At 42.5% G+C, this 22,398-nt stretch overlaps 1 protein-coding gene across 2 annotated transcripts in view; it reads left to right on the top strand.

Moving 5' to 3' along the window:
- Positions 1-4,915: 4,915 nt before the first annotated feature.
- Positions 4,916-22,398, top strand: part of LOC126457271 (uncharacterized) — a 59,568-nt gene continuing 42,085 nt past the window's right edge. For both annotated transcript variants that reach the window (XR_007585452.1, XM_050093435.1), the window contains exon 1: positions 4,916-5,011. Coding sequence is in view for 1 of the 2 variants with exons in the window: in XM_050093435.1 (XP_049949392.1) it covers positions 4,948-5,011 (64 nt within the window). In the remaining variant the exon portion in view is untranslated. The remainder of the gene's footprint in view (positions 5,012-22,398) is intronic.

Below are 22,398 nucleotides of genomic sequence, written 5' to 3'. Positions count from 1 at the left end.
AACGATCCATCGGAGGTCATTGATCTCTTGTATCAAAATATTCATAAAATATCCCTGAACAGATTCCGATTCTTTTTCGGTGGAGTTCAGTAATGAATTTTTGATACTGGAGCCGAGCGTGCGCTGATATGAAAATTCCTGGTGGATTAAAACTGTGTGCTGGGCCAAGACGCGAACCCGCGATCTTGGCCTTACCTGGCAACTGCTGTACCAGATTTATTTTCTTCTTATTTTTTCCCCTTCCCTCCTAGCCCCACCTTGCGATGGCCACTATTACATCTTCTGAGTCAAATTAAATATAAGTTTCTTGTGTAATTTTGCCTTTCTTTTGTCAAAGAAAAAGGAAACTGAGGAATGCAATTGTTGCATCGAACTGGCGGCTAAGCGTATGGAGGGGACTGACAGAGTGTAATATATAGCTATGGTAGCAGAAAAAGGAAAAATGAGTGCAGTGTGTGGGTAAGGAAGCCATGAAATGAATAACGAAGGGTGGGATCTATAACATCACCAGTAACTGGCAATATATTGTGTGGTGGACTGGAAACAAAAGCAGGAGTGTATCCTTCCTTAGTTAAGGTAAAAAATAAAAAGGGGAAGCACATATTGCAGCACCGTGCAAATGGTCATCACAGACCTCTCCCGTCGCTTAAACATGCAGGTGTGACTACCGTACTGTGTAAGATACAGCCCACATTGAAATGTGCCTTGTTTTATCGTCCTGTAATTTTAGCTTGTCCTACCAGTGATGATGCAGCTGCAAGGAGGCTCGTGAAGCGCACTCCATAAATAATTAGAGAAATATTGCCTATGGTTTGTACTACGAAGGATCGAGGGATCTTGCAATGTCGTTCCTGCAAGAAATGCTAGAAATACAAAGTGTTCTTAGTGTCGTCTTGGGAAAAATAATACAATGTGTGCTCGTGAAGCCACGACACGGCATTAGTTTTTATACTTGGATAAATAATGGAGCCTTAGTTCGATATGATTTGGAGTTACTCGGAGAAAGTACGCCAACATTTGCTTCACCGAACGTCACCCTGCCGCCGACGCGCCACAGCTAAGACGGTGTTCATCGTTCTCTTGGACTCTACAGCCCGTGCACAGTGGAGAATCCGTCATATGGATCGGGTGTAGCCCTGATATTTTCATGTGCTTGCCGTCAACCGTAATAAACCATATAGTAATGATACGGTGTCAGCATAACAAGCTGAATCTTTAGTCACATTACGTTTCAACAGACTTCCTGGCGCTTTCTCTCTACCATGTAATTTCTGCGTCCACGCCGTGCCGTCGCCGGTGGAGTCGCTGGTAGGGTGAGACAGGCCTAACTGAGGTCTAGATAAACGACACCAATGCAGCCGATGTAGAAGAGTGTTTCTGTGGATGAGGGGGGGGGGGGCGTGGTGTGGTGCACAGGCGACGTTACGGAGGGCAGCGCCAGTTCCTCTAAGAAACCCGTCAGACTGTGCGAACGGTGGTGCCGTAATTTGAGCAACGTGCTTACAAACAGCGCGACCGCCCTGTCATGAACATGGACTACGTCAAGGTCTCCCAGACCCTGGGGAAGGGTCACCGTTTCACGTTTGATCTTGACAAGCATTTATGAACTAACAGAGCACCCAAATTCGCTAGTATTTGTCGAAGAAAAAAGGCCTTCATCATCAGTAAGTGTAGTTTCAGGAGGACGTGCAGGATGCGTGACGCCAAATGAATGTTAACACACTGAGTCCTTTGGAGGATATAGTCTGTCCTTTATTGATTACAAGGTATCTCTGAGCTGGAAGGGGGGAGGGAGTGGGAGGGGGACAAGCAAACTTTCAATAGGCAATTCAAACCCCAATATTCATCGCCACTGATTGGTGACGTTGACACGACTACTCGGGGTTATGGCATATGTACGAGTAACTGTCCAATCCATCCAAATGGTCTACTCATGCACGACCCACGACACGTCCTCACAGTTTAGCTTCCGCCAGTCGCCGATCTCCTATCTTCCGTACTTCACAGTTCAACTGGGAAACTTGCAGGCCTAGCATTCCTGGAAGGAAGCATATCGGGGACACATGTGTTAGCCACATGCTCTGGGATGTTCCCAAGAAAGAATTTTTTACTCTGCAGCAGAATGTGCCATTATATGAAATTTCCTGACGGATTAAATGTACCGGACCAGGACTCGAACTCTGGGCCTTTTTCTTCCGCTGGTAAGTGCTCTGCCGACTGAGCTACCCAAACACCATCCATACAGCTTCAATTTCGTGACTACCTCATCTCCTGCTTTCCATACTTCACATAAATTATCTTACGTAGCTAACGGACTAGCATGCCTGTAAGAAAGAAAAATGCAGATACATGGCTTAGCCAAAGGGTGGAATACGTTTCTAGTATTAGTATTTCACTCTGCAGCAGAGAGTACGCTGATACGAAACTTCATGTCAGATTAAAACTATGTGCGACACCGGGAATCTAATGAGAGACCTTTCAAGGGGCTTTAATCTTCCAGGAAGATTCATATCGGTGGAGTTTTGGTTCAGCCTGCACATCGTAAACATTAACCGCCCTGTAACACGCTCTTGGGATAGTCAAAACTAGTGACTTCCAGCCGCACAGGACATTGTGGAAATGAAATGGCGAAATCTGAAAATTTGTGTCGGACCGGGACTCGAATCCCGATTTACCGTTTCTGACGAGAGATTGACTTAACCACTTCAGCCATCCGAACACGTTGCCTGACTGAGCCAAATTTCCAGCTTATTGCACGCTGCACTGTTGCGTCCCTCGTCAGTTAATCCCGTACTCACAAATAATTAATTCATGCAGGAGTTGGAAGGATATTAGAGCATCCGCACTGAAATAAATCTCTGTGTAGAACAGCCACAACTCGTATATACACTATTGGCCATTAAAATTGCTACACCAAGAAGAAATGGATATGATAAACGGGTATTCATTGGACAAATATATTATACTAGAACTGATATGTGATTACATTTTCACGCAATTTGGGTGCATAGATCCTGAGAAATCAGTACCGAGAACAACCACCTCTGGCCGCAATAACGGCCTTTATACGCCTGGACATTGAGTCAAACAGAGATTGGATGGCGTGTACAGGTACAGATGCCCATGCAGCTTCTACACGATACCACAGTTTATCAAGAGTAGTGACTGGCGTATTGTGACGAGCCAGTTGCTCGGCCACCATTGACCAGACGTTTTCAGTTGGTGAGAGATCTGGAGAATGTGCTGGCCAGGGCAGCAGTCGAACATTATCTGTACCCAGAAAGGTCCGTACAGGACCTGCAACATGTGGTCGTGCATTATCCTGCTGAAATGTAGAGTTTCGCAGGGATCGAATGAAGGGTAGAGCCACGGGTCTTAACACATCTGAAATGTAACGTCCACTGTTCAAAGTGCCGACAATACGAACAAGAGGTGACCGAGACGTGTAACCAATGGCAGCCCTAACCATGACGCCGTGTGATACGCCAGTATGGCGATGACGAATACACGCTTCCAATGTGCGTTCACCGCGATGTCGCCAAACACGGATGCGACTATAATGTTGCTGTAAACAGAACCTGGATTCATCCGAAAAAAATGACGTTTTGCCATTCGTGCACCCAGGCTCGTAGTTGAGTACACCATCGCAGGCGCTCCCGTCTGGGATGCAGCGTCAAGGGTAACCGCAGCCATGGTCTTCGAGCTGATGATCCATGCTTCTGCAAACGTCGTCGAACTGTTCGTGCAGATGGTTGTTGTCTTGCAAACGTCCCCATCTGTTGACTCAGAGATCGAGACGTGGCTGTACGATCCGTTACAGCCATGCGGACAAGGTGCCTGTCGTCTCGACTGCTGGTGATACGCAGCCGTTGGGATCCAGCACGGCGTTACGTATTACCCCCCTGAACGCACCGATTCCATATTCTGTTAACAGTTATTGGATCTCGACCAACGCGAGCCGCAATGTCGCGATACGATAAACCGCAATCGCGATAATCTACAATCCGACCTTTATCAAAGTCGGAAACGTGATGGTACGCATTTCTCCTCCTTACACGAGGCATCACAACAATGTTTCACCAGGCAACGCCGGTCAACTGCTGTTTGAGTATGAGAAATCGGTTGGAAACTTTCATGATGTCAGCGTGTTGTGTGAATGCTCTGAAAAGCTAATCATTTGCATGTCACATCTTCTTCCTGTCGGTTAAATTTCGCGTCTGCAGCACGTCATCTTCGTGGTGTAGCAATTTTAATGGCCAGTAGTGTAATTATACATTTACCTGATAGTGTGACAGTTCCGTGACATTCCCTTTGTACGAGCTCCGATGGGAAGCAATAATTTGCGAGAAGGGGATTAATGGCTTAGGGACGCTGCCGCATTGCAGCGTGCGATAAGTTGGAAATTTGGGTCGGTCAGTGACCTTGTCCGGATATCTGAAGCGGATATGCCAACCGCTCGTGAGAAGTGGTAAATCCGACTTCGAGTCCCGGGCCGGCACAAACCTTCAGCTTTCGCATCTCCACAATACCCTGTGTGCCTGGAAGTCACTAGTTCACCGTGCACCCTTCACCTTCTCATTCCATATTTCGTATACAGTGTATAGACCTGACGCTAACTCGCGGAGCAGAGCAGACACTACTCGTGTATAAATTATTTCTGGATGCCCTTGCCTACGGAGTGGCGGGTCTCACGGAAGAACACTTTCTACTGCGGAAGCCGCAGCAGGGCATGACTGCAAAAGCGGCCGCGTCCAGGACGTTGCCACGTCCGGTAGGAGTGTCGCCCGCCTGTCGCGAAAGATGATGCGCGCCGCTGGAGGAGGCGGCATCGCAAATGATGGGGACGCCTCGAGCCGCGCGGGGCGGGGCGGGGCCGCGTCGGCCTTGGGGCCCGCGATATAAGCCGGCGGTGCGCGCGACCCCACAACAGCGCCGCTCGCTGCAGCCATGGCTCTCCTGCAGGTCTCTTGCTTTCTCGCAGTCGCGATTGCCGCTGTCTCGGCTGCACTACGTGAGTACACCTCCACCGCACAGTGTAGCTAAGCGGCGACGTTAATTAGTCCTGCCTAGAGCTGTAAAACTACCGTAGGCTGCCGTAGACTATCACAATTAAGCGTGGACTTCGGAAGTTTTCGTAGTAGCTTTGGTCAGTTAAGGTCGTAGCCGCGTTACTTGTAAGTTAGGTGTGTTGCCTACCTATCGGGCGTCACATCATAACGATCGCTTTCTTTACGTATGCGATAAGTGTGTTACTAGAGTCCGCTAAAAACCAGAAGTGGTGAACCGTCTAGAAACTGAGTGAGGATATATTAAGGGCCGGATAACCTATGGAATATATTACTTCTCCGCAGATATCCTCCCGCATGTTACTCAAGAGCAAACAGTATTTATATCAGAACTGAAATTGTTACTGTTTTATTAAGGTTTTATTCGAAAATTGTTGATTTGTGACGTGAAACAGACGGATGTTGTACACAACATACTTAGCATATAGCGCCAGAGAACGAAATATCCTCAACAAAACGGTAAAACACAACACCCGCAAAACAAAAAATGTATCAAACGTCGCTTCAATACTTCGTCGAACTTATATAAAACATATATGTGTTACTCATAAACAACTTTAGCATTTATAAGTAATGACAGAAAACTCTTTTCTGTTCATTATAATGAAGAACGTTCTATTGAGTACAAAAAGCAATATTTTTATATATATAATGTTCGTGTGTGTAAACTATACTTGTATCAAAAGTTATCATTTGTGTTGCATAGAAGCGTTTAAGTTACCCTAACAACTATTTTTATTACTTATAAAATACAATTTATCTTCTGTAAAAGTGTAAAATGAACTACGCTGAATGATGTTTCGTTCTAATTATGAGCAAAGCAAACAACCAGACAAACAAGTAAACAAGAGGCAAGTCGCCCGCTCTCACTTGCTCCCTCACACATTCATTTATGTTCCTTTCCTACCATCCACCAACAATCCTACCATCTGCTACGTCATATATGTAGTGTACCAAAACTACTGAGCAATAGTTTTGGTAGAACACAGCTCTACTCCTGCCGATAAGGAGGCCGTGGCTTCAGGAACGCCTACACATGATTCTCTGGAATCGTGGAAAACGGTTGGAATTCTTCGAGAAACAGCATTGTAACCATAAAGATCATCAACGACGAATATTGTCTCTTAAACTAAGGCACCATTCATACCGTTACTAGCTTTATGAAGCTGCTTCCTTCTCGACTAGTACAAAAAGGTAGCAATTTCTACCTAATCCATTAAATTTCGGGCAAGCAGCCGCGTGAATTACAACTTGTCACACTGTTACTTCAGCCGTGTACCTTGTCGTCATGCACGGAGAAAACCAAGAATGTCTCTTAGTTCCTTCCGAGGATGGCTGAAGACATGCGGCAGAAATATCAGTGGAACTAATGTAATTTGTACAGCTGCATGCCTGAAACTTAATGGGTTATTTATTTGTACATTTTTACGTGATTTCTACTTCTGGAAGATCCGTTGTTAATGGGATGACTATAGACTCTCTTTAAATTTGGCGCAATTTCATTAAGGTTTGACATTTTTCCCAGACTCGCTATGCTAAATAACTTATAAATCCTGTTTCATATGCACGATTCGCTCATAAATTAGAAGAAATGATAATAGTACTTGTTTTTGAATGACACCGAAGCTGGAAGTATTAGAATGACGAAGCTGTTACTGCTCTTGGAGGAAGTCATTTTCCTGCATAAGCTACTTTTGTGTTCGAAATAATAACTTTATTTCATGCTTAACTGTTAGCTAATTTCACCCACTTGAGCGAAAAGAAGTATCTAGCACGTAACCGAGGTGGTGAATTTAGGTAATTGCTTAGCATGAAATATAGTGATTATTTCGAAAATAAAAACAGACTGATTAGGAAAATGACTTTCCTCATGAAATTTATACCGACATTGGAAGCATGTGTACCAATGTCTATTGTTACTACTCTACAGTTGGCGTCAGTTTCTTAAGAACAATTTACAGGAAAATTTAAAAATTTCATGTATTTATTACGTCTTAACGGTTTAAGTAACAACAGAATTGTGTTAAAAAGGGGACAACAAATTGTTCATGTCTCTATGAAGGAATCTCCCAGTATGTGTTTTACGGAAACCACGGAAAACAAAACTTCGAATGAGGATATATACTGCAACGGAATGAAATTTCTAACCTTATTCGATCATTCTTTCTACTTTATTACATGTCGTAATGCTTTCTTTTATTCTGAGCCTCGTTTGATGTTACGGTTACTTTTTAATGTAGAAACTATGTCGAGTTATACAGTACACCTACAGATTATGCAAACCCCCAGTCAACTGTACTAACATTTGTTTGGTTTATTCAAGAATACACCAAGCCTGATCTTTGGCAGCATGTTGGATCCTCTTTGCTTATCCCGCTAGAGATCATTAAGGTTGATATTTTCACACGTCTTGTTTATCTCACGAATTACTTTGTCCGTTTAACTCTTACGCGAGTCATATAGTGCTCTCATATCAGTAGACTTTCCGACAAACTGAGATTTGATACTGATGTTATTTTATATATGATTATTGTGACATGATTAGTCGACGGTTTATTCATCAGATTTTCGCTATTCATAAAAAAGATTTCGTGGTAAAAAGGGTAAGAAATTTTCTCGTGCAAACCATCAAATTCTATAAAATTATTGAGAGTATACCGATGAACAGATAAATTCCATTTATCACGTTCCAAAATCCAGTCATATTACAGTTACGTTAAAAAATTTAAATCCCGATTTAAAATTTGAGTCGCACACCTCTTTTTATAGCTGGCACTTCAGCTGCTCCAGTGTTGACTCCTTTGCTCATCGGACTGTGTCAATCGTCATGACTGTCCTCGTCATCGTTTTTTAAATTGCAAATCAAGTTTTTCTTCTCTTGCAGCTGTTTCGTAATACTGTGCTGTTGCTCAAAGAGGTTATAAATGTCGTAGTGTTGCGCAGTCATAGAGCTGAGAGTTCCACTTCGTCCTTCAAACGCAATAGAGAGCAGGAGCAAATCGCTTATATAACTTAAAAATAATTTAAATATTTCAGTAAGTTACACATATTTTTATTCGTGAATTAAGGTTCTAGCGACACTCTAATTATGAACGGAGAATTAACCAAACTATCCGAAGAATTTGGAGGGAATTACCTTGGAGCATTCACAAGAACCTCGACAGTTTTTGCGCGTTTTATTGTATGGTCCCGATGGAAAACTAATTCGAGGTCATCGGATCAAGAGCTAAACGTTGTTTTCCCGGAATAAAAGTCTTTTTCTACGTCTACTTCCACTGTCTGACCTCAAGAGGTTTCGTAATGAGAAGATGATAAAACGGATGGTATAAGAGGTGCTTCGACACCCTGTAGTTAATTTATAATTAGGTATTGTATTTATCTTCGAAAGTAAATGCTGCAACATATTTTCTGGATATTCCTAGGAAGTGCTTAAATAGGTAGGGTCTTCACTCTTTCCTCATTGTTGTTACGCGGATGAATCCTTGTGCAAGACAGTGTTATATTTGTATTGAAATGGATGACTATCGAAATGAAGACAATGCTGAAAACGACAATAGCTGCTTCTTTCGAGCAGCATCAAGGAGACCGCCAAACTTGTCGTCCACATCCAACGGACGGATCACCGTCAACAGTAGTGCAGTGCCGCGTGTCAGAGTAAATTAATGGAAGACAGCAGAGGGGTTTCGATTTATCACGAACATTGATGCTCAGTTGATGGCAATAGACTCTTCTTACACTTATGATCACATATCTGTTATGAACTTCTCCACAATCACTATTCTAATCGACCTGGTTTATTTACCCGTAGTTGCGACAATTTCTCTTCCCGGAAAAAAGGGAATGGACTCGGCAACTAAACCTAAAAGCTAAATACAAATTATATCTAAAATTCAGCACATCTAACATTCTTCTCTCAATATTTTGTAACATTACCGGTGCGGTTTTAATGTGGGGACAGACTGTTTGAAGACGAAAGTATTCATGAGTACGACTGTACATCCATTTGTATTTCTCCTGCATTAAAACATCCAAAACCTTAGGCTACATGTCTCCACAGAAGACTGAACTGTAGGCCTGAGCCACATGAGACGTCGCAAAGCAAATGGAGGATTGTTGCTCCGTTAGACCAGCCGAAAAGAGTGTGATGCTCGACGTGACGAAAATATACGAACTTCCCGAGTGACTGTGGATGGAATTTTTAGGCGGTTTCCCACATTCCACTAGGTGAATGCTGGGCTGGTGCCCGAGTCTTGCCTCGGTTGCACGATTCGCTCACTTCCACTACACGCAGGCAGTTGTGGTACACATATTATGTGCCAGGGATAACGGGAAGGCGGCAGGAAAGGCACCACACATCCCTTAAATTAACCAAGTCAAATCCGTTAATAACCAAGCCATCCTTACTCCGATGCGAGAGAAACCTAAAAAAAGAAAAAACTACTGAAAATATTCCATAGCACCAGAAACGTAGCAAAACAGTCGGTCAGTCGGTCTGTCGATGTTATTATTTACCGAGATAGACTGCCTTTCCTTCAACGACACAAACATCTATTTCCAAATATTCCAGGAATGCAAACCAAGTAAAAAGAGAGACAAGACAAAAGATTACCTGCACATGACATGACTTCGCCGTGCAGAGCCTTAGGAAGATGAATGAAGCACTCCACTTTTAACAGAGACATTCAGATTATCTGGAAAAAGGCTCCAATGACGGAAGTTGAAATCATCGATAAAAAAGAGCATGAGTATTATTTATTGTTATCTGTGGTCGTAATTCTTCACAGATGGTTGTAGCGTCGATATATAGTACAATTTTAATGAGACCGTAGATGTCAAGCGAAAATTGTTAGGGCATAAAATTTTGTACCACAGATCCTGTAGTATTTAGCATCATGGACGCTATACTGTGTGTTTTAGTTTAAGTAACAGGAGAGAACCGGACCAGAGTGACACAAATTATACACTAAGTCCTACTACTTGCCTTATGTTGTGTATGTGACTAATACTGCGCTGATGTACACGACGACATATCTACAGATTTGCAGAAGGAAAGTTGAAAATCCCGTTCGAAGTCTGTGTCATTAGAGACGGATTCGCAAAGGATGGTAAATCAAGTCTTGCTTTGTGTCTGTAAGCAAACATCTCGGCGTTGAGCTCAAGTACTTCCGGTAAATTTACGGAATTAGAATAATCTGACGGAATTTGAACCGTCTCTGCCGAACTGTCTTGTCCACTAAGCCGCCGCGCTGAGGGCGCAACTTTACAAGAAGTTCTTAGGTTGGCTGGCGACATCATTTATTGAGGCCATGTATTTCCCCTGACTACCCTCACTCATCCTCTCAAACTACATTTCATTACTCATCTACTTCCAGTCATACAGATCAGCATTTCTTGAAATGTGTTCACTCAAGTGTCCTCCAAAACGTACGTTTTTTCTCAACTTTCAAGAAAATAAATTAGAAAATAACAATAAAAACTTTAAAAAATAGAGTAGCAACTAACCATTGCTCCCATCTGCTAATCTGGCTAGTATGTACGAATGGGACACCGACAGCTACAAATTGCTTATTTGCGACATTTTAGAAAGATCGATGAACTTATTTTAACCCTTCAAGGCGGACAAATAAATACATTTACTATTCTCTGAAAAATCTTACTTTTAAGAAGAAGAATTTTGAAAAATTTGTACGCGCTCTAATAAGTGTCATTGTTCCCCAAGAATGAAAGCCTTTTTACGAGGAAGGATCTGGAATAGGAAAGACCTAAATAGTTTGAATGAAGCTGCTCATCAGCATGAACAGGTTAAGCATCTAAATTAGGTATACGTGAAATTTTGATTTATTGTCAATGTACGACCTACCATTCAACGGAAGAATACGAAACTTCTATTGAGGAGACATCTAATTCACCGTAGGAAGAAAAATTTGAATTAACGCCGTTGTCGAAATTCTGATGCAGTTTAAAAAATGAATATTCGCAACTGGTACAAAAGGCCATGTTGACACTTTTACCATTTGAAACAATATGTGCGTGCGAAACGGTGTTCTCACGACAGTGTGCCATCTTAGGCAATTTATAACACTTAAAACACTTGATAATGGCACTTTGAAGCCAAAATCATAATTGTATAAGTGTAATGTAACACTGTAAATAAACAACAGTCTAATGGCGGTACTGACTTTAAAGGGTGTTCTCACCATTTGCGTGGACAAAAATTAAATACCGTAAGAGAACTGATTCAGAGCCACCCATGATAATTCAGCTTTCACCCATAAATCCTACTGTCAAGTCGAAAATGAGAACCAATACCATTCATCTCACCAAAATTTGAAGTTAGAAGTACTGTTTGATTATATATTACTTTAAAGTGAAGCAACTTTACGAACTTCCGATTAATCTGAAATTATTTTCTTAAGAAAATAAACACAGTTTGAAATAATTGTCATTTTTGTAGGAAATAATTAATTTAAAGAATGTTGTATTGATAATAAACCGCACAAATAAGAGTGAACATGAAAGAGGATTCCACTTACCGAAAACATTAAGAAACTCTGACGCAGATGATGCACAAAGAATGTCAAAGGTTCTTATATAATAACACAGGAAAATTTTAGCCACAGACTAGCAGAGCAACGATATAAAATAGCATCATTTCTTACAAGGCCAAGGATGAAGCCAGGGATGACCTTGGAGTCCAGAGTGCGTTCGGAGCAAGGCGGCAGATGCGAAAGGAAAAGAAAACGTTGAGAGCCCCTTCCAGAGGACCGAGTGACTTACGTAGTCAGTCTCTGCATTACGTAAAAGGTTATTGTGGGGAACTACATGCCGGTTAGCTGGCTTGTATATGCCTGGAAAAAACCAGTTACCCCGTCGGTAGGAAGGCCTTGAGATGGCCAATTAAACTTCGTTGTACAATTTTACGGTGGATGCAAAAGAAAAGAACAATCCACGCACTCATTATCTTCGACGCCCTTGATAGTCTTCTTGTTGTATGTACGGGATCATCACTATGACATTTTTTTGAAGGAAGGAAGGTTAGAGTTTAACGTCCCGCTGAAATCGAGGTCATTAGAGACGGAGCACAAGCTCGAATTGTTTCAAGGATGGAGGAGGAAATCGGTCGTGCTCTTTCAAAGAAACCATTCCGGCAGTTGCGTGGAGTGATTTAGGGAAGTAACAGGTAACTCAGATCACGAGGACCGGAGGCAAATTTGAATGGTCGTCCTCCGGGATGCGAGTCCAGTGTGCTAACAAAAAATTGGTTCGAATGGCTCTGAGCACTGTGGGACTTAACTTCTGAGGTCATCAGTCCCCTAGAACTTAGAACTACTTAAACCTAACTAACCTAAGGACATGACACACATCCATGCCCGAGGCAGGATTCGAACCTGCGACCGTAGCGGTCGCGCGGTTCCAGACTGTAGCGCCTAGAACCGCTCGGCCACTCCGGCCGTCAGTATGCTAACAACTATGGCACCTCACTCGGTGTATCTTTCGACGTTAATGAAAAAGTAATTACGAATGCTGCACTCTTGGTATCGTGTAAACGCGGGCAACGCCGTGCACTGTAACGCATTAACGTGTGCTGGCACCACTACATGAAACAGAGGAGCTAAGGCCTCAAGTGATCCCAAAATCGAGAACGTTGAAAAATTATGTGAACTTCTAAGAGACGAATTCGTAGTGCTAAACTGTTTCTCCTGTCGTGATTTAATCAATATTTGTTTGAAACAAATAAGCTTTTAGCATTTTCTTAAAATCTGTGGCAAATTTCATGAATTACGGTTGTAACAAGTCCGAAAATTTCTATTTCTCGTCTCGCTAGAGGCATATATACTAGATACTGAAACTTATTTGTATTGTCAGAAGATAATCATTGTAGTAGTAGTCCTATAATTGATTCATAGCTTCCCGAAACACTATACAATGGAAAATACAATGTTAAGAAATTCCTTATAAGTTAAACCTCTACTCCAGACTTAGCCTTGAGCCCAGATGACTTTCGCTGGCAGTGCCTGGCAAGAGCTGTGTTGCAGCACACAACTGTAACCGGCCAGGAACCTTGAAATAAGAACCTTTCGAGAACGGCAACAGGGAAATAGATAAGAGCTGCCATTGTGGAAAATAGGAGCAGAACTGTCTAAGCTGACCAGTACATTGATCGGACAGAACATCACAACCAGCCGTGAGTTGTGGAATTAGCACGCTTAGGATACATGGAACAACAGTAAATTAAATCAACAGGTACGTAGCCGGAAAAGAGATGCTGAAAATATTTTGTCAGCGACTAACTGCAGTCTGATATTGAGTGCTGCTTTGTACATACCTCTCGAAAGATAGAAATCGATAACGAAACCGATGATAGAGAACAGGAATTGAAGCAAACGCGTGTAATCCCTTAACTGGGCGACGTCAATTTGCGTTTTATAAACAGTGCAGAAGGCGCCATATTAACTGCGGCGCTGGTCAAAGTGCAGATACGTCGAAACCGTTTGTTGGAAATTGAGCATTTGTAGCAGGAAACCTGTCTGTACGAACCAACGATATTGTCAGTTATGACTGTCCTAGTCACGGGAGCTTCGTAATTGCAATGACAGTAATTTGTATGGTCTGTAATGTAAGGTCGCTTCATGTCGAGTAACCCCTCGAGATACATCGTGTTCCAGAGGCGAACAAGTTGATTCATGGACCAAGTACTCAACAGTGGCAACCTTATTATGTTTGAACTAAGCTGAACTTCCGGACGCAGGTGCTTACTACCGAAAGCACAAGAAACACTGCAGGCGGCGTCGAGATTATTGCTGTGGATTTACATTAGTTAATGACTGAAATCTTATTCACCATTTATGCCGCTTTCCAGTTGGACTATTGTCTGTATCAAATATTTGTAATAGTGCTACACTGGTTCGATAAGCATTGCGGTGATGTCTTGGTCTTTAAATCTGTCGGATATCAAACCCCTGGATACATTTACGTCTACCATATGTGAGTGATGGGTAATACACGGTGTACTCCTCCCAAATCCATTCGCCAATGGTACGTGGGACAAACACGTATAGGATTCAGTTCCTCTGACCTTGACGGATTACTTGTGATCCGTCTGCTACTATGTATTTCCTGTCATGTACTAAAGAACTGTCGAATCCACGACAAGGAGGATCCTAGAAGTTCGGTGTGTCTAAAGCGATCCATTACTATACTGGGTAGGTACTGGTACTGTTATGGCTGAAAGTTGGTTCCGCAAAGTCACGCATCTTAAGGTTACTGTCTTAACCAACTACTTCCGTTAAATAATTTACTTACAGTGGTCAGATTAGCATTACTAGAACAAATAAAAGTGCAGCAGAGCGTGAGTTATGCATTTGGAAAAAATATTCAGGGGAAATTTACTTTGAGGAGTCTACAGTCTGTAAAGCTTTCTGAAGTACTGGAGTCCCCAATTCTGAATCGATAAAAGTCTTAAGACTATGGCCACTGTCATCCATAACAATCGATAAACACTTTGTACAGTAGTGCTGCGGTAGCTGTTCTTGAATGCTGTGTTACAAATCGCTGTGCAGTTTACATAGATTTATTCAGAAATAAATCTGGGGTCTCAGAATACAATGCAATGAAAACCGAAAAACACAGACAGAGGATCTCTCCAGGTTTCGATTCGTAATAAATGCAGCTGCGTAGTTGAAGTATGCACGACTGGAAGGCAGGCGTGTCAGAACATGTAGGCAAACTGTCCACGCCGTATTGCCGCAAGGAATTAGTGTGCACCTGCAGATACGCAACAGAATCAACAGATTTTCAAAGCGGGCTGTTGACCTTGCGCACACACACATGCTCCTCCACCCATATTGACGTTTGCAGCGTCGTAAACGGCGACCATATTGAGCACCTGTAGTGTGACTTAAAAACTTGGAAATGTGCTCTATCTATTGACATGGATATATTCCGTATATGCTGTAGTTTCCAGTTTGCACACAGTCATCTCCTGAAACCCCAGAGATACTTATCAATAACCCGCAACTGTGATGTGTGATTAAGTAATTTCTGGTCCAAAACACTTTATAATCTGGGAAGCCAAACCATGAAAATTCATCTGTTAACTGATACTTTGTTTAAACGACCGTCTTCGCAGCTTATAGCTGCATCTTCAGGTATACCTCTGAGTAGAAAGAATGGGCGAGTCCAGAAGGACTCGCTCTCTGAGGGTTCCATGCAAACTTAATTAAGTATGCAGGTAATTTATCCATCCCGGGAATGGATAATCTCGACGATTTTAGCGTGTTATCGACATCGATACTGGCAATATCCCCGTTCCAGGAATCCGAAGGCCTTCGGAAATGTTTCAGTTTTGTCTTTAAATTTTTAACGTCATTTGGCTTTAGCTATTGTTATTGCTTACAAAAAGGGATATTAACAAATGAACAGACAGGCAGTTGGATGGATAACAAATAATAAAAAAAATTTCATGTGATATAATAACAAATTAGCAATTGACGGATTTTTTTCCTTACTTGTACTGTGAATCCTAGCTTCTTGCCAAATTTCAAGATTCTAGATCAGCGGGAAGTACCCTATAGAAATTGCGAGCATCGAAATGTGTGACATACTTGGCCGTATCTTTTGACTGTGCTGATTTAGAAGTCTAAATCTTTAACATTTCCAAGGGCCATAGGTCTTAGTATGTGAAATAAATATCAACTTTATACGTCTACCTTCTCCTGAGAAAAAGCAGTTTTAACAAACTGACAGACAAGCGACTGGGTAAAAAACACAATGTTTTTTCGTTTGATATAATTACAAATGAACAAATTTTGGGTTTTTCCCTAACTCGTACTATAAAATCTTGCTTCTTGCCAATTTCCAGGATTCTAGGTCAAAGGGAAACGTGCTATAGATTTTGAGGAGTGAATTTGAGAGTACCAAAGTATGTGACATAAATGGCAGAATCGTTTGATTGCATTGACTTACAGGCATAGACTTTTATATAGTCAAGGAACTATAAGCCTTAGTGTGTGACATAACTTTCAACGTTTACACGTTTCTGGAAAAAAAGGGTCTTAACAGTGGCGCAGACAGACAAACAGACAACAAAGTAATCCTATGAGGATTCCTTTTTTAATAAATGAGATACGGAACCCTAAAAATAGGGAAAACATAATAACCCATATTTTCAAAATCCAAAGGTAAAAATGGATGTAGTAAATAACGGATAAAATCCAGACTGGGATTAAATGGACGACCCAGCATTCTCAGTGAAATCAAAGTAAAATGTCTGTCAAAGAACGGTGTCAGGTATTGAAATCGGGAGAACGATGGAATCTACTACCCCTAATAGCAAGGAATTCTTTGAGAGAGCAACATAACGTAATAGATCCGTGTGGCAATACAACACGTTGGGTATGTGGGCAAAACGTCAGATGAGATAACAACCACAATAAAATAGGAAACCAGAATGCAAAATCAATATAGTCACAAAGCCGGGACAAACGCAAGTGAAAGCCATTGCAACACTGGCGAGGAGAATGCGGCAAGTGGCATAACCCGATTGTATGGATGCCTTGCTCAGTGGAAGGGGAGCCGAAATAAGTGAACATGTCTCAGGTTATCTGTAGATACTCGACCGTTATTGAGAATACGAACCTCAAAGTTTTCGACCTTATGAAAATGCTTTTTAGTAGGCAATCAGTGCAGTCCATGTGGCTAGACTAGTGGCTAGGATCAGGACTTCACACTTTTGTGTCCAGTGTTTGAAACCCGACTACTATTTTTTTATCTAATCACGTACGTAGAAGATTACTACATGAATTTTTTCCAATGTATGTTGAAATAACGTTGTCCTTATTCGTCTACTAATTATATATCTGGTGAAAGCAGTAAAAAGAAATAGAAAAATAATTTGAAATTGTTTTTGGTGTTGTTCCTGTAGTGTATCCTGATTCACAACCAGGTGCAAGCGCCAGGTTACGAAAAAGTGATCCGTTATGTGTGGTTGCCCCAAAATTATTGAAAACGCGTGAAATTTTCAGCAATCTTAACGATGTTTCTTTCCCCAGTGAGAGATATACTGTCGTTCTGCGTTGCTTGTGGTGTTTCGAATTTTTATGTTCGGGATGTTTCCACGATCGGTATCATGCACCAAATCTTCCTGGACAATAGACATAGGAATAAAATAAAAGAATTAGGAAGTGATATAAGAATGAAAAATGGCAATTTAAACAGATTTTTACATCTGAAAATAACATAAATACATGTATTAGAAAACGTAGACAGATAATAGATATCAACTCAGTCGTAATTTTGCAGTTAATATATTGGTCTCGACGTTAGCCACTATGCCACCACTGAAAGCCTGTTAAAAGGCATCTAAATTATGTCGAAAAATTTGACGTACATTTTCTCAGAAACAGTTCAGTATCTACTGATAAGCCAGGACATGTGTTAGCTTATTTTGGCTCCTCTTACATCGAGCGAAGTATGTGGAAAATCGGGTAGTGGCACTTGCCGTGTTCTCCTCGTGAGTGGTGAGTGCAGTGGGGGGTAGGGAGGTGCAAGAAGCCGACGTAAGCCAGCGCGAGCGTGCTAGGCAATAACAAAATACACTCCTGGAAATGGAAAAAAGAACACATTGACACCGGTGTGTCAGACCCACCGTACTTGCTCCGGACACTGCGAGAGGGCTGTACAAGCAATGATCACACGCACGGGACAGCGGACACACCAGGAACCGCGGTGATGGCCGTCGAATGGCGCTAGCTGCGCAGCATTTGTGCACCGCCGCCGTCAGTGTCAGCCAGTTTGCCGTGGCATACGGAGCTCCATCGCAGTCTTTAACACTGGTAGCATGCCGCGACAGCGTGGACGTGAACCGTATGTGCAGTTGACGGACTTTGAGCGAGGGCGTATAGTGGGCATGCGGGAGGCCGGGTGGACGTACCGCCGAATTGCTCAACACGTGGGGCGTGAGGTCTCCACAGTACATTGATGTTGTCGCCAGTGGTCGGCGGAAGGTGCACGTGCCCGTCGACCTGGGACCGGACCGCAGCGACGCACGGATGCACGCCAAGACCGTAGGATCCTACGCAGTGCCGTAGGGGACCGTACCGCCACTTCCCAGCAAATTAGGGACACTGTTGCTCCTGGGGTAACGGCGAGGACCATTCGCAACCGTCTCCATGAAGCTGAGCTACGGTCCCGCACACCGTTAGGCCGTCTTCCGTTCACGCCCCAACATCGTGCAGCCCGCCTCCAGTGGTGTCGCGACAGGCGTGAATGGAGGGACGAATGGAGACGTGTCGTCTTCAGCGATGAGAGTCGCTTCTGTCTTGGTGCCAATGATGGTCGTATGCGTGTTTGGCGCCGTGCAGGTGAGCGCCACAATCAGGACTGCATACGACCGAGGCACACAGGGCCAACACCCGGCATCATGGTGTGGGGAGCGATCTCCTACACTGGCCGTACACCACTGGTGATCGTCGAGGGGACACTGAATAGTGCACGGTACATCCAAACCGTAATCGAACCCATCGTTCTACCATTCCTAGACCGGCAAGGGAACTTGCAGTTCCAACAGGACAATGCACGTCCGCATGTATCCCGTGCCACCCAACGTGCTCTAGAAGGTGTAAGTCAACTACCCTGGCCAGCAAGATCTCCGGATCTGACCCCCATTGAGCATGTTTCGGACTGGATGAAGCGTCGTCTCACGCGGTCTGCACGTCCAGCACGAACGCTGGTCCAACTGAGGCGCCAGGTGGAAATGGCATGGCAAGCCGTTCCACAGGACTACATCCAGCATCTCTACGATCGTCTCCATGGGAGAATAGCAGCCTGCATTGCTGCGAAAGGTGGATATACACTGTACTAGTGCCGACATTGTGCATGCTCTGTTGCCTGTGTCCATGTGCCTGTGGTTCTGTCAGTGTGATCATGTGATGTATCTGACCCCAGGAATGTGTCAATAAAGTTTCCCCTTCCTGGGACAATGAATTCACGGTGTTCTTATTTCAATTTCCAGGAGTGTAAGTACATCTCAATATCCACGTAAGTGACACATAATGAAGGTGTGTTTATGGGCGGTAACAACTTTAAACGGAAAGAGGGATACTGAAAAATTCAAGAGAGCATAAAAAGTGATCATAAAAATATTACGTTAAAATTATACCCAAGAAGGAACACACAGAGTAAAAGCAAGTAATAATGTAGGTAAGTGTACAAACATTTATTTGGACACGAAGAAAATTCAGGCAAAAATTCTATGTGCCTGTTAAAGGAATGGAACTAACCAGATTAAAATAGACGGTTTTCTGAGGAAGTTTCAATAAAGTAAAAATTGAAACAGTTAAAGCGATCGGGATAAGTTACAAGAAATAAGAAATAACACAACGTGATATACCCTGGCAGAAAAATGTTAAGGCAGAAAATTGACGAGGGGGACAGTTTTCATGGAAGATAAACTCAAGAGGAGCGGAATAATATGATCAGACGAGAGAAAAAGAGTCCAGTCCCAGTGAGTGAAGGTAATAAGGGTACAAACTAAAGCTAAAACAAATTCTGGAAATACCGCTTGTTGTACATCGTCCGGTGAAGAATAAGCAGACGAGTCCCCCATGTCTGTACCTAACGACATCAGGCTGTTTTCATAATTTTAGGGGCTCTTGACGATACCCGTTGTCGAGGGATAGCGTCTTGGATTAGTAATCAAAACGTCCTCATTCCCGTGTTTGAGGCCTACCACTGCTCAAATTTGTAATAAAATCATCATTAATGGCGGTCGAAGACATCAGGCATAAGAAGTTACCGTCTTCCTGCTAACAGCCTTCTCAAAGAGGGTGGGGGAGGGAACAGGTTAAGGGCACTCTCTTGCCCCTGGGGTGAGAAACTGCCCCTAAAAGGTGGAAGAATCAACAACGATCAACAGCATGAGGATGCAGAAGCAATGGAAACTACTGCGTTATAGACATATACAGCAATGTGTAACCGCAGGACATGTTGAATGTAATCGAATAAGTGTCTTGATAATTTCTGCATTGGCAGATGATTCCGGACTAATCCCCCATTCAGATCGCCGGCTAGGAACTGTCAAGGGGGAGGTGACCACGAAGAAAAGATTGAACAACCAACGGAAGGATATCGTTCTACGGGCCGAGCTTGGAGAGTAAGAAGTTTGAACGTAGTAGGGAAGCTATAAAATCTGAAGAGGAAAATGCTAGATGTATTGACGGATAATGAAACGAAATGGAAAGAAGAGAAGGTTTTCTAGTCAGATGGGTGTAGAGTAATATTAACAGCAGCAGAAAACGGTGTAAGGGGAGTAGGATTCGTTGTGAACAGGAAGGTAGGTCAGAGAATGAACTACTGCGAACAGTTCAGTGATAGGGTTATTCTCATCGGGAATCGATAGGAGACGAACACCGACAGCTGTAGTTCAGAGCAAGCAGAAGATGAAGAGAAAGAAAAAGTATATGAGGGTATTGAGCGGGTAATTCAGTACGTAAAGGAGGATGAAAATTTAACAGTCGATTGGAATGCGGCTTTAGGGGAAGGAGTAGAAGAAAGTGCTACGCGAGAATGTGGGCTTGATAGTAGAAATGACAGAGGAGAAAGAGTAACTGAATTCTGCGACCAACTAGTAACACCGAATACTGTATTCAAGCATCACAAAAACAGCAGTTATGCTTGGAAAATGGTGGGAGATACGGGAAGATTAAAGTTAGATTACATCATAACCAGGAAGAGATTCCGAAACCAGAAACTAAATTTACGCAGGAGGAGATACAGACTCAGAACACAATTTAGTAATCATGAAGAGCAGGCTGAAGTTTAAGAGACTAGCCAGGAAGAATTATTTCTCAAAAAAAAAAAAAAAAAAAAAAAAAAAAAAAAAAAAAAAAAAAGGATACAGAAGCACCAAGGAATGTACAGATATGCTTTAAGTTGTCTGAGGCTATAGGTATTACAATAATGAATAGTTCAGTTGACAGTTCATTAGAGGAAGAATGGACATCTCTAAAGAGGACACTAACAGATGTTGGAAAGAAAAACGTAGGTACTAAAGGTAACTGCCAAGAAATTATGTGCAACTGGAGAAATATCTCAGTTGATAGACGAAAGAAGGAAGCACAAAAATGTTCAGGGACATTTAGGAATACATAGATACAAGTCACTTAGGAATGAAATAAATGGAAAGTGTAGGGAGGTTAAGGCAAAACGGTTGCATTAAATGTGAAGAAAGCGAATGAGAAATGATTGTCGGAAGGACTGATCTAGTACACCAAAACGTCGAAGCAACCTTTGGTGAAATTAAAAACAAGGGTGGTTACATTAAGAATACAATGGGAAGGAATTCCACTGTTAGATGCAGAGGAGAAAGCGAATATGCGGCAGGAGTGCATAGGCCTCCATGAGGGGAAGGACTTGTCTAATGACGTAATGGAGGAAGAAACAGGAGTCGATAGGGAAAAGATAGGGGATCTTGCATTAGAATCAGAATTCAAAAGAGTTTTGATGTAATTAATAGCAAATCTGGCTTAACGGACACATAAAATTCAATAGGAATTACTAAAATTATTGGGGGCAGTGGCAGCAAAACGACTACTTACGCTGGTGTGTAGAATGTGCGAGACTGCTGATGTACTGTGAGACATCCACACTGTTCCGAAGATTACAAGAGCCGACAAGTGCGAGAATTATCGCACAATCAGCTTAACAAGTCATGCATTCAATTTGCCAACAAGAATAATATACAGAAGAATGGAAAAGAAAGTTGAGGATCTGTTAGATGACAATCACTTTAGCTTTAGGAAAGTTAAAAGCACCAGGGAAGCAGTTCTGACGTTGCAGCTGATAATGGAAGCAAGACTGTCTTGACACGTTCTTAGGATATGTAAACCTGGAAAAAAGAGTTCGACGGTGTAAAATGGTCCAAGATGTTCGAGCTCTTGAGAAAAATAGGATTAAGCTATAGGGAAATATGGGCAACATACAGAAGTAGAAGAACCAAGAGGGAACAACTAGAGTGAAAGACCAAGAACTAAGTGCACGGATTAGGAAGGATGTAGTGTTTCGGCGCTGCAGGTCAACCTGTACGTCAAAGAAGGAATGATGGAAATAAAAGAAAGGTTGAGGAGTGGGTTTAAAATTCAAAGTGGGGGAATATCAATGTTAAGATTCGCTGGTGACATTGCTATGCTCAGTGAAAGTGAAGATGTATTACAGGATCTCTTGAACGAATTGGACAGTCTAATGAATAAACCGAAGAAAGATGAAAGTAATAAAAAGTAGTAGAAATGAGAACAGTGAGAGTTTTAACGTCTGACTTGATCACAAAGGAAGGAAG

This window comes from Schistocerca serialis, chromosome 2, assembly GCF_023864345.2.
Source record: "Schistocerca serialis cubense isolate TAMUIC-IGC-003099 chromosome 2, iqSchSeri2.2, whole genome shotgun sequence".
NCBI classification, from domain to species: domain Eukaryota; kingdom Metazoa; phylum Arthropoda; class Insecta; order Orthoptera; family Acrididae; genus Schistocerca; species Schistocerca serialis.
This window is presented reverse-complemented; position numbering and strand designations above follow the sequence as displayed.